The sequence below is a fragment of the Prionailurus bengalensis genome, chromosome B1 (assembly GCF_016509475.1).
Source record: "Prionailurus bengalensis isolate Pbe53 chromosome B1, Fcat_Pben_1.1_paternal_pri, whole genome shotgun sequence".
Taxonomy (NCBI): Eukaryota; Metazoa; Chordata; class Mammalia; order Carnivora; family Felidae; genus Prionailurus; species Prionailurus bengalensis.
In genome coordinates this window covers 50,020,855-50,047,158 of record NC_057344.1, presented here as the reverse complement: position 1 = coordinate 50,047,158, position 26,304 = coordinate 50,020,855, and the positions used below count along the sequence as shown (strand labels likewise).

General features: G+C 36.2%; 1 protein-coding gene across 1 annotated transcript in view; it reads right to left on the bottom strand.

The window, feature by feature from the left end:
- The window catches only part of FZD3 (frizzled class receptor 3), a 105,034-nt gene that overhangs the window by 40,110 nt on the left and 38,620 nt on the right, over positions 1-26,304 (bottom strand). The window contains exon 4 of the mRNA XM_043564994.1: positions 23,291-24,308. Within this exon, the coding sequence (XP_043420929.1) occupies positions 23,291-24,308 (1,018 nt within the window). The remainder of the gene's footprint in view (positions 1-23,290; positions 24,309-26,304) is intronic.

Below are 26,304 nucleotides of genomic sequence, written 5' to 3'. Positions count from 1 at the left end.
GAGTGGGGGAGGGGCAGAGAAGGAGGGAGGCACACAATTGGAAGCAGGTTCTAGGCACAGAGCCCGATGCGGGGCTCAAACTCACAAGCTGTGAGATCATGACCTGAGCTGGTCAGACACTTAAACTGAGTCACCCAGGCACCCCTCATTTATGTTTTAAAAAGTTCACCCTGGTCACTTATTGTAAATAAATTGTAAAGGAACAAGAACAGAAGCAAGAAGATGAACTGGAAGGCCACTATTGAAATATCAAATAGCATGGACTAAGGTAGAAGTAAAGGTGGTTGGAAGTTGATGGGTTGGGTGTGATGAGGTATGTGAGAAAAAGAGGGTTCAAAATGGCTCCTAATTTGGGGTGAGAGCAACTCATGAATCATAACATAATTTACTAAATGGGGGAAGAACTGGAGATGTGACACAGGAAGCAGGTTTTAGGAGAAAAACAAAGAGTTCTGTTTTAGACATGTTAAGTTGCAAATGCCTCGTAGATTTCTGAAAGGAAATGTCGTGTGTGTGTGTGTGTGTGTGTGTGTGTGTGTGTGTGTGTGTGTATATGTCTGGAACTCAGAAATGAAGTTGGGCTATATAGTCTAAAACATTGGACTGGACAAGACTATCCAGGTAAGGGGAGGGAGGAAAAAAGATATCCTAAGTGAGAAACCATGTCTTCTAACTTCTTTAGTGTTTTAAACTGCATTGTACTGCCTTTTATGAATCAGAAATACTGTCCACATAACAGAAATGCTTGAATTAAAGGGAAGAAGTGCTAAAAACAAAAAGCAGTAAAGTCAACAACAACAACAAATCAGTAAAAACAGCAACAACCAAAATCTTCAATCAGGCAAGGCAATACAGTGAGGAATTGAAGGACAGAGGGATATAACATGGAATATTTTGTATTATAAGATTCTGGTTAAAACCAAAATTCCAGGGATGACAAATCAGCACCTGCCCATGTGCAGAATACAGTGACAAAGCAACTCAAGAAATACCTTTGTGAACGTGCCGTATGCAAAGAGTGCTGGAGCAAGAGGGCCAAGACTCTGCAAAAGAATGGCCAACCTATTGCTGTAAGGAAAGGAATTTTTCCTTATACACGAGGAAAAAGAGGAAGGAAAATGCATTATTATCTAGCTGTAAAACACACAAAAAATTCAGGCAGTTAGCATGTAAAACAGGATCTGTAGTAGCTAGAAAGACAAAACTCACTAAAGAAAAATATTTAAATAAAGTAAAAGGGGGGCACCTGGGTGGCACAGGTTAAGCTTTCAACTTTGGCTCAGGTCATGATCTCACAGCCAGGCCAATGAGTTTGAACCCTGCTTTGGGCTCTGTGCTGACAGCTCAGAGCCTGGAGCCTGCTTCGGATTCTGTCTCCCTCTCACTCTGCCCATCTCGCACTCACACTCTCTCTCTCAAAAATAAACATTAAAAAAATAATAATAAAGGAAAAGGAATACAATGTTCAGTTTTTATTTTAAAACAGCCCTATATTGAGCTGAATGCTTACAGATTTTTTTTTCTTTTGAGGAAAAAACCCACCAAATACCTCAGTTCCTGGTATAATTACAATAGACAAACAAGAAATTTTACTGTCTCGTTTATAATTGTCCTTTTAAAACACTATATTCCTGGGACGACTGGGTGGCTTGATTTTGGCTCAGGTCATGATCGCAGGATCATGGGATCAAGCCCCACATCAGGCTCCATGCTGAGTGTGGAGCCTGCTTGGGATTCACTCTCTCTCTGCCCCTCTCCCATATGTACATGTTCTCTCCAAATATAAAAAATGAGTAAGTTTTGGGGCGCCTGGGTGGCGCAGTCGGTTAAGCGTCCGACTTCAGCCAGGTCACGATCTCGCGGTCCGTGAGTTCGAGCCCCGCGTCAGGCTCTGGGCTGATGGCTCAGAGCCTGAAGCCTGTTTCCGATTCTGTGTCTCCCTCTCTCTCTGCCCCTCCCCCGTTCATGCTCTGTCTCTCTCTGTCCCAAAAATAAATAAACGTTGAAAAAAAAAATTTAAAAAAAATGAGTAAGTTTTAAAAAGTTAAAAAAATAATAAAATGCTATATTCCTACTGATGCTAAAATAAATCAACTTAATAATGCAAAAAACTGACCTGACATATTTCTTTGGTCTATTTACTGGGAACTAAAGGAGAATCCCAGGAAGAGAAGGGAGACAATCAGCATCTACTCTAAGCCCTGTATCTTGATTACTGTAATTTTTCTACAACAGCCTGGCTAGCTGTGAAAAGCCTACATTCACTCTCTTCTGAATAACTGATCTCCTCTATCACCACTGTAATTTCAATCAATAGAACGTTGCAATATGATATTATTCAACCATAATATGAAAAATATTTTTCCATATTTTGTTTTTTTCAAAATTAGAACCATAATCCACCAAAGACCCCTGAACTTAAGTTCTTTTTAATTATATAGAAAAAATTATGTTATGGGAGAAAAAAACCTCACAAAGAAAGAAAACCACCAAGGGTGTATTTTTGGCTGTTGTGGTGACCTAAATTCAATTATTGTTTTTGAGACTTTGGATTTGAATCAGGTTGCAGAGTCTTTGGCCACTTTCCCTATCAAGTGGAATCTATACTAATGGAAACACATATTGCATTAGGTTTGCTTTCATTTTATTTATTTAATGTCATCTTATATAACCTTCTTTTACGTTATTTTCTGCCTGTTTTGCTTTCATTTTTAAAAAGATTCATTACAAATGTTGACTTACATTAAGCCTGTGGTCCCCTAAAGCCCACATAAAAATAAACTACTGATCAGGCTCATGCAGAATCTATCATGTTGATAAGTGACAACAGTTTTAGAATACAGGTCTTCTGATTCCAAATTTTGTGCACTTATAAACTACATTGCTCTATCTGCCTTTCATTCTGCTTTGAAAAGTCACCTACTTGCCCCATCAGATATAAAGACTTATGGTAATGCTATGGTAATTAAGACAATGATAGAAAATAAAGGACAGAAAACAAACCATGGAATAGTGAAATAAGTTTCACACATGTAACTTAACATATGACAGAGGCAGCACTACAGATCAGTAGATAAAAAGATGGACTAAATAAATAGCACTAATTGGATATCTATATACTTAAAAAATAGTATTTCCCCTGCACACCAGATATAAAAATAAATTCTATAGTTTAAAAATCATAAATCTGGAAAGCAAAACTTTAAAACTGCTAGACAAAAACACAAATGAATATTTCTTCTATTTAAAAAAATTTTTTATGTTTATTTATTTTTGTGAGAGAGAGAGAGAGAGAGAGACAGAGCATGAGCAGGGAAGGGGCAGACAGAAGAGAGGGAGACACAGAATCTGAAGCAGGCTCCAGGCTCTGAGCTGTCAGCATAGAGCCCAACGCAGGGCTTAAACTCACAAATGGTGAGATCATGACCTGAGCCAAAGTCGGATGCTTAACTGACTGAGCCACCCAGTTGACCCCAGATGAATATTTTTTATGACCTTCAGGTAGAGATTTCTTAAAATACATTAAAAAAAAACAGCAAAGAAAAAATGATATCTACATTAAAATTTTAAACTTCAGTTCAACAAAGGACACCATTAAAAAAGTAAAAAGCCAAGCTAGATGGTATCTGTAATGTATAAACTGACAAAGAATTGTAATCCAGAATATATGTGTGCATATTTGTGTGTGTGTATAAAAAAAAAGCAATTCACAGAAGACAAAACCTAAATAGTTAATGAACATAAGAAGTTCAATCTTACTAGCAATACAAATTAAAGAATTTGAGGAATTCTCAAATTAGGGAAATACAAATTAAAATAGCAATGACTACAATAAGATTGCTCAAAATTAAAAGGTCTGATGACACCAAATGATGGTGAGGATGTAAAATAATGAAAACTTTCTGGTACTTTCATATGGGGGGTGTCTAAACTGGTTAAACCAGGGGCACCTGGGTAGCTCAGTCAGTTAAGCACCCAACTTCAGCTCAGGTCATGATCTCACAGTTCGTGGGTTCGAGCCCCATGTCAGGCTGTGTGCTGACAGCTCAAAGCCTGGAGCCTGCTTCAGATTCTGTGTCTCTCTCTCTGTCCCTCCCCAACTCATGCTCTGTTCTGTCTCTCTCTCAAAAATAAATGATTAAAAAAAAAAAAAAACCTTTAAACTGGTTAAAACATTTTGGAAAGCAATTTGGCAACATCCTAGTAAAGCTGAAGAATCACAGATTTTATGACCCAACAATTCCATTTTTAGGTGTATATTCTAGAAGCTCAAATGGATATTCATAGCAGCATTATTCATAAGAATATTCATAGCAGCATTATTTATAATAGAGGAAAAAAGGTACAACCTGAATATCCAGAGTAAAATAAACAAATGTGATATAGTCATACAAAAGAATACTGAACAGCAGAAAAAGCAAATAAATCCCTATATATTACCGTATCTCACAAACACAATGTATGACAAAAGCAAGCTGCAAAAAATGCATAGTTTTGACACTATAACGTTATGAAATAAACTAATACTATATATAATTTAGGAAAAAATACATGTAAGTAAATATCTAAGTAAACATACAAAAACACCGAGTTCTAAATAATGATAGTTTAGAAGAGAGTTTCAATCAGGGAAGGAGATCTGAGGTTTTGGTAGTGTTTTATTTATTAAGTGGTTGACAAATCTATTGGTATCTGATGTTTACTCTTCATATATCTCTGTATGTCAGAAACATTTAAAACTACTTTTAAAAAGAAAAGACAAAAAGGAAGTCAAGGATCCTATAATTACAATACTTTGTTCCTCTCGGGGTGGCAATAGTTCTAAAATTTATTTATTTTTAAATGTTCATTTATTTTGAGAGAGAGAGAGAACGAAAACAAGCAAGGGGTGGTAGAGAGAGGAGAGAGAATTCTAAGCAGGCTCCACACTGTCAATACAGAGCCGGACACGGGGCTCAATCCCACAAACCGTGAGATCATGATCTGAGCTGAAATCAAGAGTCAGAAGCTTAACAGACTGAGCCACCTAGGCACCAAAGCAGTACTATGTAGGATAAGTAGAGAGCTAATTAGTAATTCACTTCTTTCATTAGATCTGTATCTATGCATCTTCCTTTTACTTTCCAAGTTTATCTTTTCCAATCTTTGGCCTATTGACTTATTTCTAACCCTGTGAAAATAAATACAGTAAGCTGATTAGGAAGGAATTAACTAGTAAATGCTCAGAAAGGTAACCACAGAGTATTATGATCTCAAAAATTTATCATGACATCTTGATATATTGTGCCTATTATTTAATTAACTTCATAAAAACCCACAAATGAGGTTAAGGCTTAAAGCCAAAATTTGTCCAATAACTTAAAATGAAAACAAAAATAATTCAGTTATCTCATTCCAGTCTACCATTGTTTTGCTTTGATGGCATTATGAAAATTACTTCTTCAGAAGTTACACTTGATTAATAAAGCACAACATCTTGAATTTTCATCCAAATTATATCTGAGAGAAAAAATAATCACTGTGATGTCACTTTAGTCTTACAAATTAGAAATAACTAGAAAATGGAAAGTATACTATATACATATACTTTACAATATGTATGCAATAACTGGGAAGCAAATAATTAAAAACTTTGTAGAATTTACACTTGATCTTGATGCACATAAAGAATTCTCATGTTCATTCACAATATAATGATGCCCATTCATCTTGTGAAAAGCATAATCTTTCTTTTTTAGATTAAAAAAATAAACTAGTTTTTCCCCCCAACAAATAAAGGGTAAATCATTCTGAAAAGTTCCATTCTCTCTTCCAAAATATTAACTAAAGAAACTAAATTAGTATGTCATTAAGTATAAAATAATGTAACAGAAACATGGTTTAGATTTTGCCAAGCATTACTACAACAGATCAACTTCCTCAGCCTTGCAAAAACTATTTAGGGGATAGACCATGTTCAGAATTGAGTTATTTGAAACTCCTCAAAATTGCTCTGCAATCTCATGATTTACAGATTAATAAAACAAGACATTAATGAAAGAAATGCAAGACAAATAAATGGAAAGGTAACTTGTGCTCATGAATTAGAAAAATTAATATGGTTGAAATGTCCATTATTGCCTAAGAAAATCTACAGATTAAATGCAATCCCTACCAAAATTCCAATGGCATTTTCACAGAAATAGAACAAATAATCCTAAAATTTGTTTGGAACGACAAAACACAAAATAGCAAAAGTAACCTTAAGAAAGGAGAACAAAGATGGAAACATCACACTCCCTGATTTCAAACTATATTACAAAGCTATAGCAATCAAACCAGTATGGTATTGGCATAAAAACAGACATGCAGATCAACAGAACAGAGAGCCCAGAAGTAAATGCATGCATACATATATGGTCAGTTAATTTACAACAAAGGAGTTAAGAATATACAATGGGGAAAGGATAGTCTCTTTAATAAACTGTGTCAGGAAAACTAGACAGTTTTAATCCATACACAGAAAAGGACTCAAAATAGATTAAAGACTTGAATGTAAGATCTGACACCATTAAACTCCTAGAAGAAAATACAAGCAGTAAGCTCCGTGACTTGGTCTTGGCAATAAATTTTGGGATCTGACATCAAAGGCAAAAGTAACAAAAGCAAAACTAAACAAGTTGCACTACATCAAACTAAAAAGTTTCTGCAGAGCAAAGGAAAGCATCAACAAAAGGATGCTTCCATACAACCCACTGTATGGAAGAAAATATTTGCAAATCATATAGTTGATAAGGGATCAATATCCAAAATACATAAATAACTCATACAACTTCAAAGCAAAACAATAATCAATCCAATTTAAAAATGGGCAGAAGATCTGAAGAGACAGCTTTCTGAAGACATGGCAGACATGTACATGAAAAGATGTTCAACATGGCTAATTATCAGGGAAATGCAAATCAAAACCACAACATCACCTCACACCTGATAGAAGGACTATTATCAAAAAGGCAAGAATGTGTCAGCAAGGATGTGGAGAAAAGGGAACCCTTGTTCCCTATGGTGCAGGCACTATGGAAAACAGTGTAGAGGTTCCTCAAAAACTTAAAACTAGAACTACCATATGATCCAGCAATTCCACTTCTGGGTATTTCTCAAAAGAACATGAAAACACTAACTTGAAAAGATCTATGCACCCCCGTGTTCACTGCAGCATTATTTACAATATCAAGATACAGAAACAACCTGTGTCCACTGACAGATGAAGTGATAAAGAAAATGTGGTGTGTACACACACACACACACACACACACACACACACACACACACACACACAATCTTAGCTAGCCATACAAAAGGATGAACTTTTGCCGTTTGTGGCAGTATGATTGGATCTTTACAGCATCATGCTAAATAAGTCAAACAGAGGAAGGCAAATGCCATATGATCTCACTTATATGTGGAATCCAAGAAACAAAACCAAGCTCACAGATACAGATTGGTAAAACAGATTGGTAGTTAAGAAATGAGTGAAGGGGGTCAAAAGGTACAAACTTCCAGTTTTAAAATAAGTCATAGGGATGTAATATATAGCATGGTGACTAAAGTTAATGCTACAGTATCACATATTTAGAAGCTACTAAGAGTAAATCTTAAAAATTTTCCTAAGAAAAAATTGTTATAATTATGTATGGTAATAAATGTTAACTAGACTTATTGTGGTGATTTCACAGTATATACAAACATTGAATCATTATGTTGTACACCCTAATGTCAATTATATCTCAATTAAAAAAACCTGATCTTACATTTTAATACTTAAAATGATAAAAACAATTTTCATTTGGAATAGGCACAAACTTTTCAATTTCATGAATATATTCTGAAACACCTGAATCACTTTCCAGAAAGCATGAGTTTCTATTAATCACATTCACTTTAAAAAATAGTTTTCCTTTCAATTAGGCCAAGGCTAGGAAAGCTCTTTGAAATTTTCATTAAGACATGCATGAAATATGGTTTTATGGTTCTACTTTATGTTTACAGGTATAAAGCAAAAGTTATGACACCTAGCATCAAAATACATGGTTAATTATGCTTTCTGGATCTTAAGGTCAAAAATGGTTAAGGAATGAAGGGAATTAAATTTAGTGACTTCTGTGTGCTGAGCTCTTTTAAGTATATTATGTCTTTCTCAAGACAGTCTCAGAGGGAAAAAAAATTATATAAATACAAGAAGCTATGGACACGGGGTGAAAGTTGAGAATATGAGGAATAAAAGTAGGAATAATGCTTTTCACTATACATTTTTACTATTATTAATCATTCTAACACAGCACCTATTCAAAAAGTTTAAAAACAATCAGGAAAAAATACCCCAAACCTCTGAAGAACAAGTGGCCAATGGGGGAGGGGGCAGGAGAGAAAGCAAAAAAGGGTAAAGAGAGAAGGGCATTTAATGAGGGATTCTGGAATAATTGATTTCTGATGCAACTCACTGATTGAAGCATTAACCCAATGATGGTCTATATACATTTTTTGTACTTTTTTTTCCACTGGATTTTAGGTATATATTTAAAAACCCCAAATTATGCAGTTACTAGGATTTTACAGAAACTGTATTTGCTTTGCTTAGTATCCAATTTTATTTCCTTGTCATTCTTTCATCTCCTATCCCTCAGAGATCATTTCATTCTTCTTGAAATACAACCTTTAGAAATGCCTTTAGTACAAGTCTTTTGGTGATAAACTCTGTTTTTTTTTAATACGGAAATGGCTTCATTTCATCCTTGTTCTTGAGAACAGGCTGAATTCTCTAGAAGATGCAGAATTGAATTTTGGGGTATTAAGGCATTTATGAGGAAGAGACCTGTGAAGCAAAGGGTTCCATGGAAGCAGGACTGAGGAAAGGAAAAAGTAACCTGCCATGAATTCTCAGAAAAGCCTCCACTAACTGGTAGGGAGTCCTGGAGCAAATAATGACCTTTAAAATGTCCCACTTTGGGCCAATCGCCAGGGCTTCTCAGCCCACCCTAACAATTGGTAGTTGCAGGCCATCCCAGGAAGGGATGAAGTCAGATAAGGCAGCTCTCTGCAGCTGAAAGGGTGTCTGCTAACCACACTTCCTGCAATGGAGAGTCTTTCTTTGAAGGGGATCTGGCAGTGCATCTCCATGCTTACCACAGCAGTTTCACAAGGCGCAAAATTCTGGTTGAAGTTTTTCTCCATATTTAAAGATATTATACTGTCTTCTATTTTCATTGTTGTTGTGGACTCTGCTATTATTCTGTTGGTCTTTTTTGTTGTTTTGGGTTGGGTGTTTTTTGTTGTTGTTGTTGTTTTGTTTTGTTTTGTTTTTTTTGATGAGCTGTCCTTTCTTTGTTTACTGTTTTCAAGATTTTTGTCTCTGGTGCTCACCAAAAGTTTCACAAAAGTGTTATTCTTATGTATTCTGCTAGAGGTATATAGTACCTCCTTGATCTATGGATTCACATATTTGCAGTTTTGTAAAATTTACAGCCATTACCTCCTTAAATATTGTCTCCTATGCATTATTTCAGTTTTCTCCTCTAGCAACTCATTTCCTGGGACTCTAATTTTCCTCTTTTTAAACTTCTCATTCTGTCCTCCATTTCTCTTAATATCACTTTCATATTTTCCCTGTCTCTCTTCTTTCATTCTGGGTAACTTTTTCACCTACATACACCAGTTACATTTCTCTTTAAACAGCAGTCTAAACTGTTTTGCATTTCAAAATTCAGTTTCTATTTCAAAAATTGTTTCTAGACATCTGATTTTTTTAAACAAAAACTGTTATTTATTCCAAGTAGTTTCTTGTAGATTGGTAATCTTTGTGACTATACCTGTTATTTCTATAAATATTACATGCTTATCTATTATTATCTCACAATTTCAGTATCTGTGGTTCTAAGTTTAATGTTGTTATATGGAATGACTCAGTCATAGGGGCTTGTCTTCTAATGTGTTTGGGACCATTATATTGCCAGCTATTTGGTTAATTACTCAGTGGGGATCCTGCAGAAAAGAATTTGCTTCTGCTGATTGCCAGGACATAGAACTAACTTGCAAACACTTAAACGTCCGACTCTGGTGATCTAGGCTCACAAGGAGTACTTGACTCCCTTTCTTAACCTTAACTTCCCAGCTGGCTCAGGTCTCAATTTCCACCACCAAACCTCAGACAACCCCTCCCCTTCCATTTGCCTGAGAGCCCCGGTTTGACCAGCCCTAACTTCTTACTGTGCTCGTTCCAATTTATATTTTTGAAGTGGGGAACCATTTGGTGATCTCTCCTAAATCATGTAAGATCAGTGATGTCTCAAATAGTATATTGTCCCCAGATTTTATTGGTTCAGGCTTTAATTGTTGATGCTTCCATTCAGACATATTGTCAGGAGTCTTATTGTCATTAGGAAGTTGAGTGTATTTTTAATTTTGCTAGTGCTCTACTAAGAGACAAACTTCTTAGCTCTTTCTTTAGCAAAATCTGAAAATATCAGTGAACTCAGTCACCTGATAAAATATATAAGGTCACTGATAAAACAGGTGTGATTCACTAAAGGATACAAAATGGAAGATTTCATATTTGACATAATCGGACAGGTGGTTAGTATTAAAAAAAATCACACACACAAAATATATTTATTTGGAATTAACAGCTAATCATCTGATGTAAGGTCAAGGCTTTTTCTTTAATTGCTTATCTGCTAATTAATATTTGTTATTTCTTAGATGTTACAAGCTTTTCACCATCCATGATTTCCAGTTTCTATTTCTTTAAGGTGAACAGAGAACTCAAATACTCATAAAGCAATCTATGTGCAAATCCTTGATGTTTTTCAGTCTCCTCAACCCAACCTTTAACACTTCACCTTGCCTATATTAACTTCAATCTTTTTAAAAAGCAACTTGACTTCATCAAGTCTTTCCAAAGCAGTCAACTTAAGTTTCATGAAAATAATGCTTTCTTTTCCAATCCATTCTTCACTGGTTTACCTATTTAATTCAATTCTGCACTGAAGTAACACATACTACTTGACATAAACAGGTTTTAGAATAAACATAATGAATTTAGAATAGACACCATTAACATGTAACCCTACTGGTAAGGAAGTCTGTAGGTATTCCAGAAAATAGTCTTCCAGCCCAAGCATCCAACACACACTGATTATCAGTTTATTTAAAAATTTTTTTTTTTAAGTTTATTTATTTTTGAGACAGAGAGAGACAGAGCATGAACGGGGGAGGGTCAGAGAGAGAGGGAGACAGAATCGGAAGCAGGCTCCAGGCTCTGAGCCATCAGCCCAGAGCCCGACGCGGGGCTCGAACCCACGGACCGTGAGATCGTGACCTGGCCGAAGTCGGACGCTTAACCGACTGAGCCACCCAGGCGCCCCCAGTTTATTTTATAGAAGGCTTGGGAAATATCCTTCAACCTAGCAAGTCAGAAAGGTGTCTGATACAGACCAAGAACAAAATGGAATCCCCAGAGAGAAGAAATATGGCAGAGTACCAACAGATGAACATTTTGTAAGAGGAGGAAAATAACTGAAAAGGATTGGGTGAAAACTCTAATAATCCTCTTTGTCTTTTTTCCCTTGCTGATGTGTCCCTTCCATTGTAAGGGCTATCAAAAGTAGGCAGTGATCTGGGAGAAAACAGGCATAAAGAAGGGTAGTTTATAAACACTCAGCTTTAAGCCTTAGGATAAGTGTTATTATTTTCAGATCTTCACTTTCTCCAATTAAGGTACGAGTGGTAAACGTCAGATATGGCCAAGACCAGAAGTCGACCTAGGACAAAAATTTATAAAGCAGATCATTTGGCCTTTCTCTTGTTAAAAAAGGGCAAGAGGAAAGCCATTAGACAGATGGACGCACACACATCCCTTTGAAAAAAACAGCACTGTAAGCAGCTAGTCAAGAATTTGGGCTTTAGAATTAGAGCCACCATTCTCTATCAGCTTTGCAAAATGTACTGTAATATTCACATAAGAACATATATTTGTATGCATAGTGCTATATTTAGTGGTAAATTTAAGACATCACTTATTTTTATTTTTTCCATAGTAACCCAAAAGGGATTACTGAGACAGCTGAGTGCCCCTGTATTGAACATTTTTAATACCATTATGTAATTGAGTAAAATAATGATTCTCAGAAGCAGTAATGAGAATGAAACAGTGACAATTTACATGGGACACAAAAATGCCATAGTTCACCACGTTATGAAAGAGTGATAAAGAATAATGTTTGCTGTAGATCAGGGGTTGGCAAACTACAGCCTGCAGACCAAATTTGCTGCAGTTCTGTTTTTGTAACTAAAGCTTTATTGGAACTTCCATTTGTTCATGTACTGTCTATGGCTGCTTTTGTATTACACCAGCAGAGTTGAGTAGTTTTAACAAAAAACGTACAGCTGGCAACGCTTCAAATATTTACTATCGGATCTTTTACAGAAAGTTTGTTATGCTCTGCTGTAGACTGTGGCAAGCACACTGAATTATTCCTAAAAAACCATTTTTACACCAGATATATCTGAACATAAGACTTACACTAAACTCATGGCTTCAGCTATTCTGTGTAACAGAAGCCAGAATAATAGGGCCTTGTATGTTTCAATCTATTTATCCAAAAGTGCCATTGTGACAGCATTTTACAATCTATATAGGATAGTATTAATAGTTTTCTATAAATTTAGTATTTAATATTTTATATATTTTTGTACAAGGAATATATTTTTTCAGGGAATTCTCTTTGCCTCCACTACAGACACTGAACAAATCTGAGGAAAAATTAATTTGGTGCTAGGAAGTCACAGGCAACATTTACCACTTTAAAAATTAGCAGAAAAAAAAAAGATTGGTAGTACTATATATATCTACACAGAATTACTCACTGTGGGAAGTGTCCCATATTACCCATTTCCCCTATGGTCCTTTCATAGGCATTGCTGATACCTTTGGGAATTGCCTGGTAAAGTGAAGCACTCTTATCAGAAAATGAAGCTAAAATCATAACAAGTTAGATTTGACGTTATTCTGCTATTTTTGCATTTTTCTGGATCAAGACTAGATAAATAACAGATGGGTTCCCTTGTGTGACTGAATTCAAATACAATTTTTTGTTTGCTATAAGATTTTTTTTCCAGAATTCTACAAATGGCTCTAATGTGAAAGTGACAGTTTTAGCTAAGCTGCTTGTATCATGGTAACATATTTCTATTACCAAAACACAGGTTCTAGTATCAAAATTCCTTGAGACATAGAGCACTGAATTGGATGGATGGAAGAGATTTAAAAAAAATGAAGGGGCAGTTTAGGAAAGGACACGTGTTCTTTTGAAAATGAATGCTTAAAAGAAAAAAATGAAGGATAGGGATAATCTTTCTTCAAATCTCAATTATTATGTACTTATAACAGCATTACTGAAATTTTTCTTTGTGCAAGGCACTCTACTACAAGGTTTAAATTTATTGGTTCATTGAATCTTCACAGCTACCCATGAGGTAAATATTACTATATTTAACCTATTGTTTGTGTTTTACGTAAGGAATTGAGCTCAGAATGTTAGGGGCAGAACATAAAGCCAGCCAATATGACTTAAAAGCCCATTTTTTTAACCAATATATTATGTTCAAATGGCTTTCTAAGAATATCAACAATCTTTGAGACTTTAACTATTTTATAAAATGCTTTAAGCTTCTTTGAAGGCACTAAATAGAGGGAATTATTTTTAAAGAAAAAAACTCCCCAAGTACCTGGAAAATTATTGTGTTCTTTAAATAATACATAAGATAGAAACATATTCTAGGAATATACTCTACTGATCTTAAACTATAAAATATGCACCATTCTGACAACTCAGGCTAAATTTCATAATTAATTCTGGATTCAGGCATTAAATACTACTTTCTCAAGTATTATTTAAAAAAATTTAATGTTTATTTATTCTTGAGACAGAGACAGAGCGTGAACAGGGGAGGGGCAGAGAGAGAGGGAGACACAGAATCTGAAACAGGCTCCAGGCTCTGAGCTGTCAGCACAGAGCCCAACTCGGGGCTCAAACCCACGAACTGTGAGATCGTGACCTGAGGCGAAGTCGGACACTTAACCAACTGAGCCACCCAGGTACCCCTCTTAAGTACTATTTAATACATTTTTAAAAATCATTCTTGCTAAATAGTTGGCATAAAGTATTTTAAATATTTTAGAAGACTTTACATCAGCCCATTTTCCTTCAAATTATTTCTTCAAATACATGCAATTTGCATTAAATGCAATTAGTGTTCTGAGACAATGATCAACTACTTCACAAACCTATTGTTTAAATATTTGAAACTTCAGTAACATGCAAAATGACTATTAAGCAACCTTATTTTAACTTTTTTTTAAGTTTATTTATTTTGAGAGAGAGAGAGACAGAGCAAGCAGGGGAGGGGCAGAGAGAGAGGGAGAGAGAATCCCAAGCAGGCTCCACACTGCCAGTGGGGAGCCTGATGTGGGGCTCAAACCCATGAACAGACAGAACTGTGAGATCATGACCTAAGCTGACTGAACCACCCAGGCTCCCTGCAACCTTATCTTAGAGCCAACTTATTCAAATATTATGTTAAGTCACCTGAAGAGGCTACCCCAAGGACAACATCATTGTTTAATACATTTAAAAAACTTCCCATTGGGAATTATTATCAGAGGCTGTTAAGTATTCTTTCAGGTATGCTCAGTGATATGACTTCAAATAGGAATTTGTGATCTCCGGTGCTCAATTCATAAGTCTATATGATTCCTCTAAAGGAAAATTCTGAATAAAAACTAATACAAATTCTGGGGCGCCTGGGTGGCTCAGTCAGTTAGGCGTCCGGCTTCAGCTCAGGTCACGATCTCACGGTCTGGGAGTTCAAGCCCCGCGTCGGGCTCTGTGCTGACAGCTCAGAGCCTGGAGCCTGTTTCAGATTCTTTGTCTCCCTCTCTCTCTGCTCCTCCCCTGTACATGCTCTGTCTCTGTCTCAAAAATAAATAAACGTTAAAAAAAAAAAATGAAAAAAAAAAACAATACAAATTCTAATACTTGAATATTAAAAAAAAATCATAAAGTAGGACAAATACTGTATGATCCCATTTATATGAGGTACCTAGAGTAGTCAAATTCATACAGACATAAAGTAGATGATCATTGCCAGAGGTAGAGAGGCAGGGAAAAATGGGAGTTAATGATTAACAGGTAGAGAGTTTTTAATTTAAGAAGATGAAAAGGTTTCTGGAGATAGACAGTGGTGATGGTTGCACAACAATGTGAATGTACTTAATGCCACAGAACTGTACACTTAAAAATGGTTAAAATGGTAAATCTTATGTTATCACTTATTGGGGATATCTTACCACAATTAAAAAAAAAAAAAAAAAAAAAAACTAACCCAGATGGCCGGTGCTATTGTTGCTCAGTGGGCTATAGTTTGGATGGGCTATAGTTTGCTGACCCCTGACACAGTTTATTAATGTAACTCTGAGTAAGTCGTATTATTCTTACTGCTTCACCTTCCTCCCATTAGAGTGTCAGAAATGAAGCCATACTATCTATTTCATATGGTTCTTGTGGATATCAAGTAAGATAACAGATTTTAACCAAAATGAAGTTTATACTAGTAAGACTTCATATTTACAGCACTTTTTTTTTTGAACAAGCAAGATTTAATTCAACATCTATTACTTAAACAAGATTGAAAAGCAGGAGTCACAAGAGAATTAATGAGATTCACACACAGACTAAAGCTTTAATCACGCCTGCACTATGTTCCAGAATAGCCTCTAAACTATTATGCTAAATGTTTTTTGTTTTTTGAAATATTTTACAGCTTTATTGATATATATATATGTACATAAAATTCATCCTTTTAAAGTGCACAGTTGAGAGTTTTTAGTATATTCAGAGTTGTGCAACCATCACCATAATCTAATTTTTTGTTATATATGTATTTTTAATGCAAGGCAGTTAACATATAGTGTAATAATGGTTTCAGAGTAGAATTTAGTGATTCATCACTTACATATAACACCCAGTGCTCATTCCAAGTGCCCTCCTTAATGTCCATCACACATTTAATACATCCCCCCCACTCTCCTCCTTCAGGCAGCCCTCAGTTTGTTCTCTGTATTTAAAAGTCTCTTATGGTTTGACTCCCTCTCTGTTTTTATCTTATTTTTCCTTATGTTCATCCATTTTGTTTCTCAAATTCCACGAGTGAAATCATGTAACTTTCTCTGACTTATTATGCTTCATATAATACATTCTAGTCCCATCCACGTTGTAGCACATGGCCAGATTTCATTCTGATCACTGAGTAATATTCCACTGTGTGTATATATACCACATCTTCTTTACCCATTCATCAGTCAATGGACATTTGGGCTCTTTACATACTTTGGCTATTGTTGATAGTGCTGCTATAAACACTGGGGTGCATGTGTCCCTTCGAATCAGCATTTTTGTAACCTTTGGTATCCTAGTAGTGCAATTGTTGGGTAATAGGGTAGCTCTAGTTTTAATTTTTTAAGTTTATCCATTTATTTTTGAGAGAGAGAGAGTGAGCAAAAGTGGGCAGAGGGAGACAGAATCCAAAGCAGGCTATAGGCTCTGAGCTGTCAGCGCAGAGCCCAACGTGGGGCTTGAACCCACGAACTGCAAGATCGTGACCTGAAGTCTGACGCTCAACCAAATAAGCCACCCAGGTGCCTCTATTTTCAACCTTTTGAGGAACCTCCATACTGTTTTCCAGAGTGGCTGCACCAGTTTGCATTCCCACCAACAGTGCAAAAGGGTTCCCCTTTCTCCGCATCCTTGCCAAAGTTTGTTTCCTGAGTTGTTAATTTTAGCCATTCTGATAGGTGTGAGGTAGTATCTCATTGTGGTTTTGATTTGTATTTCCCTGATGATGAGTGATGCTGAGCATCTTTTCATGTGTCTGTTAGCCATCTGGATGTCTTCTTTGGAAAAGTATCTGTAAATCTCTTCCACCCATTTCTTCACTGGATTATTTATTTTTTGGGTGTTGAGTTTGAGAAGTTCTTTATAGATTTTGGATACTAACTCATTATCCGATACGTCATTTGAAAATACCTTTTCCCATTCTGTTGGTTGCCTTTTCGTTTTATTGTTTGTTTCCTTCTCTGTGCAGAAGATTTTAGTATCCCAATGAGGTCTCAAAAGTTCTTTCTTGCTTTTGTTTCCCTCGCCTCTGGAGACATGCCTAGTAAGAAGTTGCTACTGCCAAGGTCAAAGAGGTTGTTTCTGGTTTTGTCCTGTACGATTTTAATGGTTTCCTGTCTTACATTTAGGTCTTTGATCCATTTTAAATTTATATTTGTGTATGGTGTAAGAAAGTGGACCAGGTTCATTCTTCTGCATCTTACTGTCCAGTTTTCCCAACACCATTTGCTGAAGAAAGTCTTTTTTCCACTGGGTATTCTTTCCTGCTTTGTTGAAGATTACTTGGCCATACATTTATGGGTCCATGTTTGGGGTCTCTATTCTGTTCCATTGATCTGAGTGTCTTGTTTTTGTGCCAGTACCATACTGTCTTGATGATTACAGCTTTGTAATAGTTTGAAGTTTGGAATTGTGATGCCTCCAGCTTTTTCTTTTTCAACATTACCTTTGCTATTTGGGATCTTTTCTGGTTCCACACAAATTTTAGAATTGTTTGTTCTAGCTCTGTAAAGAATGCTGATGTTATTTTGATGGGGATTGCACTGAATATGTAGATTACTCTGGATAGTATAGACATTTTAATAATATTTATTCTTCCAATCCATAAGCATGGAATGTTCTTCCATTTCTTTGTGCTTTCAATTTCTTTCATAAGCTTTCTATAGTTTTCAGTAAACAAATCTTTTACCTCTTTGGTAAGGTTTATTCCTAGCTATCTTATGGTTTTTGGTGCAACTGTAAATGTGAAGACAAAGGTTAATACTAACTCTGGGGGGAAAAATACATACTGCAGGAAATTAAAAAAACAATGTATGTACTTGAGAATTATTAATCCATGAGGTGTTAGTGTGAAATACACCCCTTCCATCAGATTTAGGAAATTATCAATGAAGAAAAAGAGGCCAGAGAGTCCGTAACTTGAATTCATAAAAGGTTGTCAAAAAGAAAAAAAAAAAAATCACAAATATGCTTGGAGCCAAGTATGAGAAACAAAATGAGTGACCAACATGGTTAATAATAGTTTTTTGGTTAAATTTAAAATGACTATGGTAATTTTTTTAAGTTTATTTATTTTGAAACAGAGTACAAGTGGGGGAGGGGCAGAGAGGGAGGGAGGGAGGGAGAGAGAGGGAGAGAGAGAGAGAGAGAGAGAGAGAGAGAGAGAGAGAGAGAATCTCAAACAGGCTCCATGCTGCCAGTGCAGAGCCTGATGCAGGGATCAAACTCACAAAACCGCAAGATCATGACCTGAGCCAAAACCAGAGTTGGATACTTAACTGAGCCACCCAGAAGAGCCTAAAATGACTATTAAATGCACTTAAACAATTGGAAAATATTGAAAACGTATGAGTTAAGCTTTTAAGAATATAGAAAAACAAAGTAATTCTAAGAAAAGCATTAGTAAGAAAATTAACACAGAAATAACTGAATTAAAAAGATAATCCTCTAACAAGACTGATCAAGGTAGAATAAAGAGAACATACATTACAAACAAATAAATGGTAACAATTCACAAAACAAAACATACATGAATAACTTTATACCAGTGTATTTAAAAAGTTAGATAATATTCAAAAAAGTATATAAATTAACAAAATGCCCTAAGAAGAAATAAAGCTATGGGGCACCTGGGTAGATCAGTCAGTTAAGTGTCTGACTTCGGCTCAGGTGGTGATCTTGCAGTTCATGAGTTTGAGCTCTACACTGGGCTCTGGGATGACAGCTCAGAGCCTGGAGCCTGTTTCAGATTCTGTGTCTCCCTCTCTCTCTCTGCCCCTCCCCTGCTTGCACTCTGTTTCTCTCTCTCTCTCTCAAAAATAAAAAAACATTAAAAATAATTTTATTTAAAAAGGAGAAATACAACTATTACTATTTGAGAAACTGAAATAGTAATTTAAAAACCTAGTGTCTTCCACAACTTCTCTCTTCTTACTTTAAAGATATTAGGACAGTTTTTAACAGGAGGCTATACCAACTCTTTCAAAGAGCAGATAGCCCCTATTTGCTGTAAAAATTATTTCAGAGAATTAAAGAAAAAAAAACACCTCTCTTTATGAAGTTGTTATAACCTTGACACTCAGAACTGGACAATACAAGAAAAGTAAAAATTATCACAAACTATTTTACTTATGAGTATAGATGCAAAAATCTTAAAATGTAAGAACCAGAAAGCAAGCAAGAGACAAATCTGTCCTTTGCAGACAACAATTCTACAAAGAATATTTAAAAGAATCTACATGATTAGAATTCAAAAAAAAAGAGTTCAGCAGAGATGGATGCTTGAGCATCCATTATATTACTTACTATATGTCTATATATTTAAAACATTTTACAATATAAACTTCCTTAAAAGGAAACACATTTTAAAAAATAAACTAGAGCTATGGCATTACTATAAATACATCTCAAAAACTAAATGTTAAAAGTTAAAAAACCAAGTTACAGAAATATGTGTAGTATAGTATCATTGTATTACATATTATGTAAAACAAAGTTTTACTATAGCTGATACATATTGGCAGTTGTATAGACTTTCATGGAATGGCATACTCAAGTTCAGGATGACAGTTACCTCTGGGTAGGGAATAAGAGGTGAAGAGGCCTGGGGAAGGGTACATAGGGAGCTTCAGACAAATCTGTAAAGATTTCTTTCAAAAGTCTGAAGCAAGGGGCACCTGGCTGGCTCACTCAGTAGAGTGTGTGACTCTTGATCTCGGGATCGTGATTCAAGCCCTGCATTGGGTGTTGAGCTTACTTAAAAATTTTAAATAGGGGCACCTGGGTGGCGCAATCAGTTAAGCGTCCGACTTCAGCCAGGTCACGATCTCGCGGTCCGTGAGTTCGAGCCCCGCGTCGGGCTCTGGGCTGATGGCTCAGAGCCTGGAGCCTGTTTCCGATTCTGTGTCTCCCTCTCTCTCTGCCCCTCCCCATTCATGCTCTCTCTCTGTCCCCCCCCCCCAAAATAAATAAATAAATAAATAAATAAATAAATAAATAAATAAATAAAAATAAAAATTTTAAATAAACAAAGCATGAAGCAAATACATCATTTGGTAAAGCTTGGTACTGGATGGTTTTAAGAAGCCCGTATTCATATATGTATATATACACACAAATGCGTGTAAATAACAGTAGGAACAATAATAGGTGAAGAAAATGAGAGCTAACATCCACGCACTTATTATGTAGCAGGCACTCTTCTAAGTGTGTGTGCTTCTCTACTCCTAAGAACAACCTCAGGGGATAGATTCTACTTATATTTCTACCTAATATTACCTATTACTATTTTACTACTATTACAGTCTATTATTCATTTTACAGATGAGGAACTAAAGCAGAGAGAGGTGAAGTTGGCCTAAGGTTATAAAGCTAGTAAATAATGAAAGTAAGATATGAAGCTGGGATTCATGTTTTAGGGTTTACAGCTTAATAACTATGTTATTGTTGTTAAGTCATTCTCTATTCTTTTCAGTATTCATTTCCAATGTTACTTCTATATGCTGGAAATGAAAAACACTTTTTAATCCATGACCATAAAAAGATGCATACACACACACATATTTCTGTGTAGCTCAAACTGATTATAAAGATGCTGAGGGGTGCATGGGTGGCTCAGTCGTTAAGCATCTGACTCGATTCTGGCTCAGGTCGTGATCTCGTCGTTTGTGAGTTTGAGCTCCACGCTGAGCTCAGCACTGACAAGCATGGCAAGCCTGCTTGGGATTCTCTCTCTCCCTTTCTCTCTGCCCCTCCCCCTGCTCGTGCTGGCTCTCTCTCAAAATAAATAAATAAATATTAAAAAAAGATGTTGACAGGGGTGCCTGCCTGGGTGGCTCAGTTGGTTAAGCGTCTGACTTCAGTTCAGGTCATGATCTCATGGTTCATGGGTTTGAGCCCCACGTCAGGCTCTGTACTGACAGCTCAGAACCTGAAGCCCGCTTCAGATTGTCTCCCCGTCACTCTGCCCCTCCCCCGCTTGCTCTCTCTCTCTCAAAAATAAATAAACGTTAAAAAAAAAAAAAGATGCTCATAGGGGTGCCTGTGTGGCTCAGCTGGTTAAGTATCCAACTTTGACTCAGGTCATGAACTCACCGTTTGTGAGTTTAAGCCCCAAGTCAGGCTTTGTGACAGCTCTGAGCCTGGAGCCTGCTTTGGATTCTGTGTTTCCATCTCTTTCTCTGCCCCACCGCTGCTTGCATTCTGTCTCTCAAAAATGAATAAATGTTAAAAAAATATATATTAGAAAATAAAAAAAATTTAAAAAGATACTGAAAGGATTGTAGGAATGCCTTGAAAACAGTGGCATCCCAACTACTCTAATTTATCAATTTACATGTTTCAGGTTTGGTATTTTTTAGATCATCATTTCATAGTCAAATATTATTCTTTAATAGTCCTAAGATAACATATATTTAGAATCCTAAATAAGTTATATAGAGAAGCATATATGATGTAATTCTACCATCTCTCTCTCTCATTAAAGGCAAAATTCCATTACTTGGCTTCAGGTCTGAAAACTAATATTAAGAGTTTTCAATAAGTCATTCTGCCAAGAAATTCAATTTCAATTTTTTTTTTTTTTTTTGGTCTCTCAGTAGGAGTTGTTTTTTTTTAAAAGCCCAGAGGTAATATTTATACAATAATAAAAATATTTTGTATAGGACTGTTTATACCGCAAAATAAAAGAAGGGGAATTGGCATTCTCAGTCATTAAATATTTATAAGCATTAAGTGCTAATCACACTTTGTCCCCAGTACCACTGTTACCAGTTCTTGAAAATGTCTTTTCTCCATCTATAGCCACATTCTCAATGTTATCATCTACTAACCTACAGAATATGAATTCAGAAATTATGCAAATAAAGGGGCGCCTGGGTGGCTCAGTCTGTTAAGCTTCCAACTTCAGCTCAGGCCATGATCCCGTGGTTCGTGAGTTTGAGCCCCGCATTGGGCTCTGTGCTGACAGCTCAGAGCCTGGAGCTGCTTCAGATTCTGTGTCTCCCTCTTTCTCTGCCCCTCCCCTGCTCACACTCTGTCTCTATCAAAAATAAACAAACACTAAAATAAAAATAAATATAAAAATATGAAAAAAGTTCTTGCTTTCAAAGAGTTCACTGTCTAGCAGGGGACAGAGACAAGTAAACAAAAATTATCTATAATACCTAAGTACTTTCATAAAGGTAATTAAAACATAAAGATCAGGGGAGATGAAAGGGTGGCTGGTGCACTTTTAACAGCAAACCTGAAACACGATGAAGGAGACAGCAATGGAGACTGCTGTTTCAAGAAAACCTGTCTTGAAGGGAGGATGATAGCTAGGGGCACAGGTTCTAGAGAATGTTTTAAGATAGAGACGTAACTTAGCATCAACTATTCTGGACTACTTTCCTTGCTTCATTCCTCCCTTAGCAATGAAATCTCAGTTTGAATATAAGAAGCAAGTCATCGAACATTTGTAAGCCTCGAATGAGACAGATGTTTAAGAACTCTAAATTATAAAGGAAACAAATAAATTATCTCAAATTCTTTCTAGACCTAAAATTCTATGATTTCATGACTATGATTATCTGATCTGTTTAAATTCAAAGGTAAATCATAAAATATTCACCATGCAAAAAAGAAAAACTAAGACCAATTAAGGGATGAACTAGTTCATACAAGTGCATTCTACTATTTTTTCAAAACTGTTAAAACAATTCCTCTTCCGACCATTAGTAAAATTTTCACAAAAGACAGTGCCTTTTTATCAGTTGGTAAAGTGCTTCTTGCTCTCAAACCTGTAGACTTCTAAACAATCAACAAGCAAACTATTTTGTGAGAACAGAAGTAAACTGCTTAAAAGCCCATAGCTTAGACTTGTAAAAGTCATCTTTTAAAAAGAAGATGTTTATGGAAACACGTGCATTACATTCTTTCTACAATGTATTTGTTCATTATCTTCACTTTAAAATTTTAATGTACAGGTTGAAATTCATAAACAGTTTTGTTTAAAATAAAAAAACTAACTAAGATTAGATCTTCATAGTAATATGCCTTCTTTCCACTATTACACATTCTGAAATTTAGAACAAGGTTTCCCTTACCTGATATGGACATGGAATGTGATATTCTCTGCAGCGTTCTTGTATCCATGTTGTTTCCCAGATGCCACGGTAAGCTTGCTCATAAAAGTAGCATCCAATTACAACCAAGAGTGGTACGAGATAGAGAATGCTGAAAACACCAATCCGGATCATAAACTTCACCAATTTATCTTGGTTCTCCTTTTCTAATGGAATTTCAATTCGAACTCTGTTTAAGGATATAATGCCAGCTAAGAGGAGAGAAACTCCAACTACCACATACAGGCAGAGGGGAGCAAGAACAAAATATCTCAATGCATCAACATCGTAGAGGCCAACAAAACACACGCCACTGATATTATCACCTTCAATTTTATTCATCGCTAAAAGGATGATAGTTAGAGTTCCGGGGATGCCCCATGCACTGGCATGAAATAGCAATGCTTTCTTCTCAATAGCTTCACTACCCCACTTTGGCACAGCTGCCAAGAACCATGTGATGGTAAGAATTACCCACCAAACACTGCCAGCCATAGTAAAAAAATAGAGTACCATAAAAAGCATGGTACAGGCTTTATTATGAGATCCTTGTGTCACTGTGGAAGCCTTATACTGTGAAGGGCTAGATGCATTGCAGGCTACTCGGTCCTCAAGCAAAAACCCAATGAAGAAAATTAATGATACCATCATGTAGCAGACTGCATAAAATATAATAGGTCTTTCAGGATAACGGAATCTTGTGACATCAATCAAAAAAGTTAAAAAAGTAAACAACGTGGCAGAGAGGCAAATGATTGAAATCAATCCTATGAAGTATCGAGCAAATGAAAGTTCTTCTCTCCTAAAGTACATATTTGGACAAGGAGGTGAACAATCACGCACGTGTAAAAAAGAATAACCAAGATCAGGATCAATTTTCAATTCTCGAGGACACCAAAAACCATAGTCCCTCTGCACTGCCACTGGAGCTCCTTCAGTAGGATCACCAGCTAAATTCAGATCCACAAGTCGAGGATATGGCTCATCACAATCTGGGAACCTAAAAAACAAAACAAAACAAGATGAGAACCATTTTCACTTACTGGGAAATCTATGGATACCAAACAATTTGGATTTCCAAATTTAGTACTCATGACCTTATTCATTCTTATATCCTTAGAGTACAATCACATTAAGTAGGAATAAAGTAAATGCTGATATCTTGTTTATGGGTCATACAACTAGATTTTCCATTGTTGATCAAAAAAGGACATGGTTTGGGGTGCCTAGGTGGCTCAATCAGTTGAGTGTCCGACTTCGGCTCAGGTTATGATCTCATGGTTCATGGGTTTGAGCCCCACATCAGGCTCCGTGTTGACAGCTCGGAGCTTGAAGCCTGCTTTGGATTCTGTGTCTCCTTCTCTCTCTGCCTCTCCCCAACCCCCCACTGACACTCTGTTTCTCTCTCTCAAAAAACTAAGTAAAAACTTAAAAAAAATTTTTTAAACTATATGGTTTTATACTTAATTTTGTTTTGACTTCAAAAACAGTACTTTTTTAAAGTTTATTATCTTTTTAGTAACCGCTATACCCAACATCCTGAGATCAAGAGTCCCATGCTCTTCTGACTGAGCCAGCCAGGTTCCCCAAACAGTACTCTTTATTACAATAGTCTAACATAGCTATCAATAAGTAACACTATATAAAGAAACTATTTCTGACATTATCTATTTATTATCTCCACTACTACCGTAACTACTAGAATTTAGTTCTGTAAGAACCAAGACTATTTTGTTCACTACTCATCTTCAGCATCTAGACTACTGCCTAGCACAGGGGACACATCCAATTAACATTTGTTGAGTTAATGACTGTTGAAGAAATATATACATATAGACCTAACCCAAGTAATTAGAAATATGACTAGGAGCAGTGTGGAAGACAGACTTGGGCAAAAATGGGAGCAGAGATACTAGCTGAGCCAGAATAAAAACCAGATAAGGTAGGGGCACCTGGCAGGCTCAGTCGGTAGAACATGCAACTCTTGATCTTGGGGTTAAAAGTTCAAGACCCACACTGGGTGTAGAGATTACTTAAAAATAACAAAATCTTAAAAAAATAACATAAAACAAAGACAGATAAGGCAGTGGGAATGAGACAGACATGAAACTGGTTAGATAAAAGCAACAGTTTGTAACTGATTGGATGCAGAAGCTAAAGTCAATGAAGGAGAAACAGAAGATAACTTATAGAGAATTTTTTTTTTTTAATTTTTTTTTTCAACGTTTATTTATTTTTGGGACAGAGAGAGACAGAGCATGAACGGGGGAGGGCCAGAGAGAGAGGGAGACACAGAATCGGAAACAGGCTCCAGGCTCTGAGCTATCAGCCCAGAGCCCGACGCGGGGCTCGAACCCACGGACCGCGAGATCATGACCTGGCTGAAGTCGGACGCTTAACCGACTGCGCCACCCAGGCGCCCCTATAGAGAATTAAAAAACGAGCAAAGGAATAAATCAATTTTAGGCCTGTTGAAACTGAGGAATTTAAGACAAATGCAGGTTAGAATTTCCAAAATGGATGCTAGATACGCAGATTTGGAACTCAGCAGAAGAGTCAAGTCTAAGATTTAGGTGTAGGAGTCATTAGCAGATGAGTAAGAGTTAAAATGAGTGAGATGAGATCATCCAGGGAAAGCACATAGAATAAAAATGAATAGGTACAGAACTCTGTGAAGCACCAATATTTAAGGTGTAGAAAGAGGAACAGGATCCAAAAAAAAAAAAAAAAAATTGAGAATAACTGGTCTGAGAAGTAGCCGACCACAATAGTTCATACATGAAGGCCTACGTGATTTTCATGAAAAGAGGGCAAGCTGAGGTTGAGGGGAATATAGAATAAAGGCAAAATATGGGTTTGAAGCGAGAGATATAGATTTGGCAGAGATGCTGAGAGCAATAAACAAATTATTCTGTTGATCAAACTGGAAATTTACCAAAGACAAACAGCAAATAGAACGGCTATGGTTGGCATCATTAAATATATGGCATAATTAA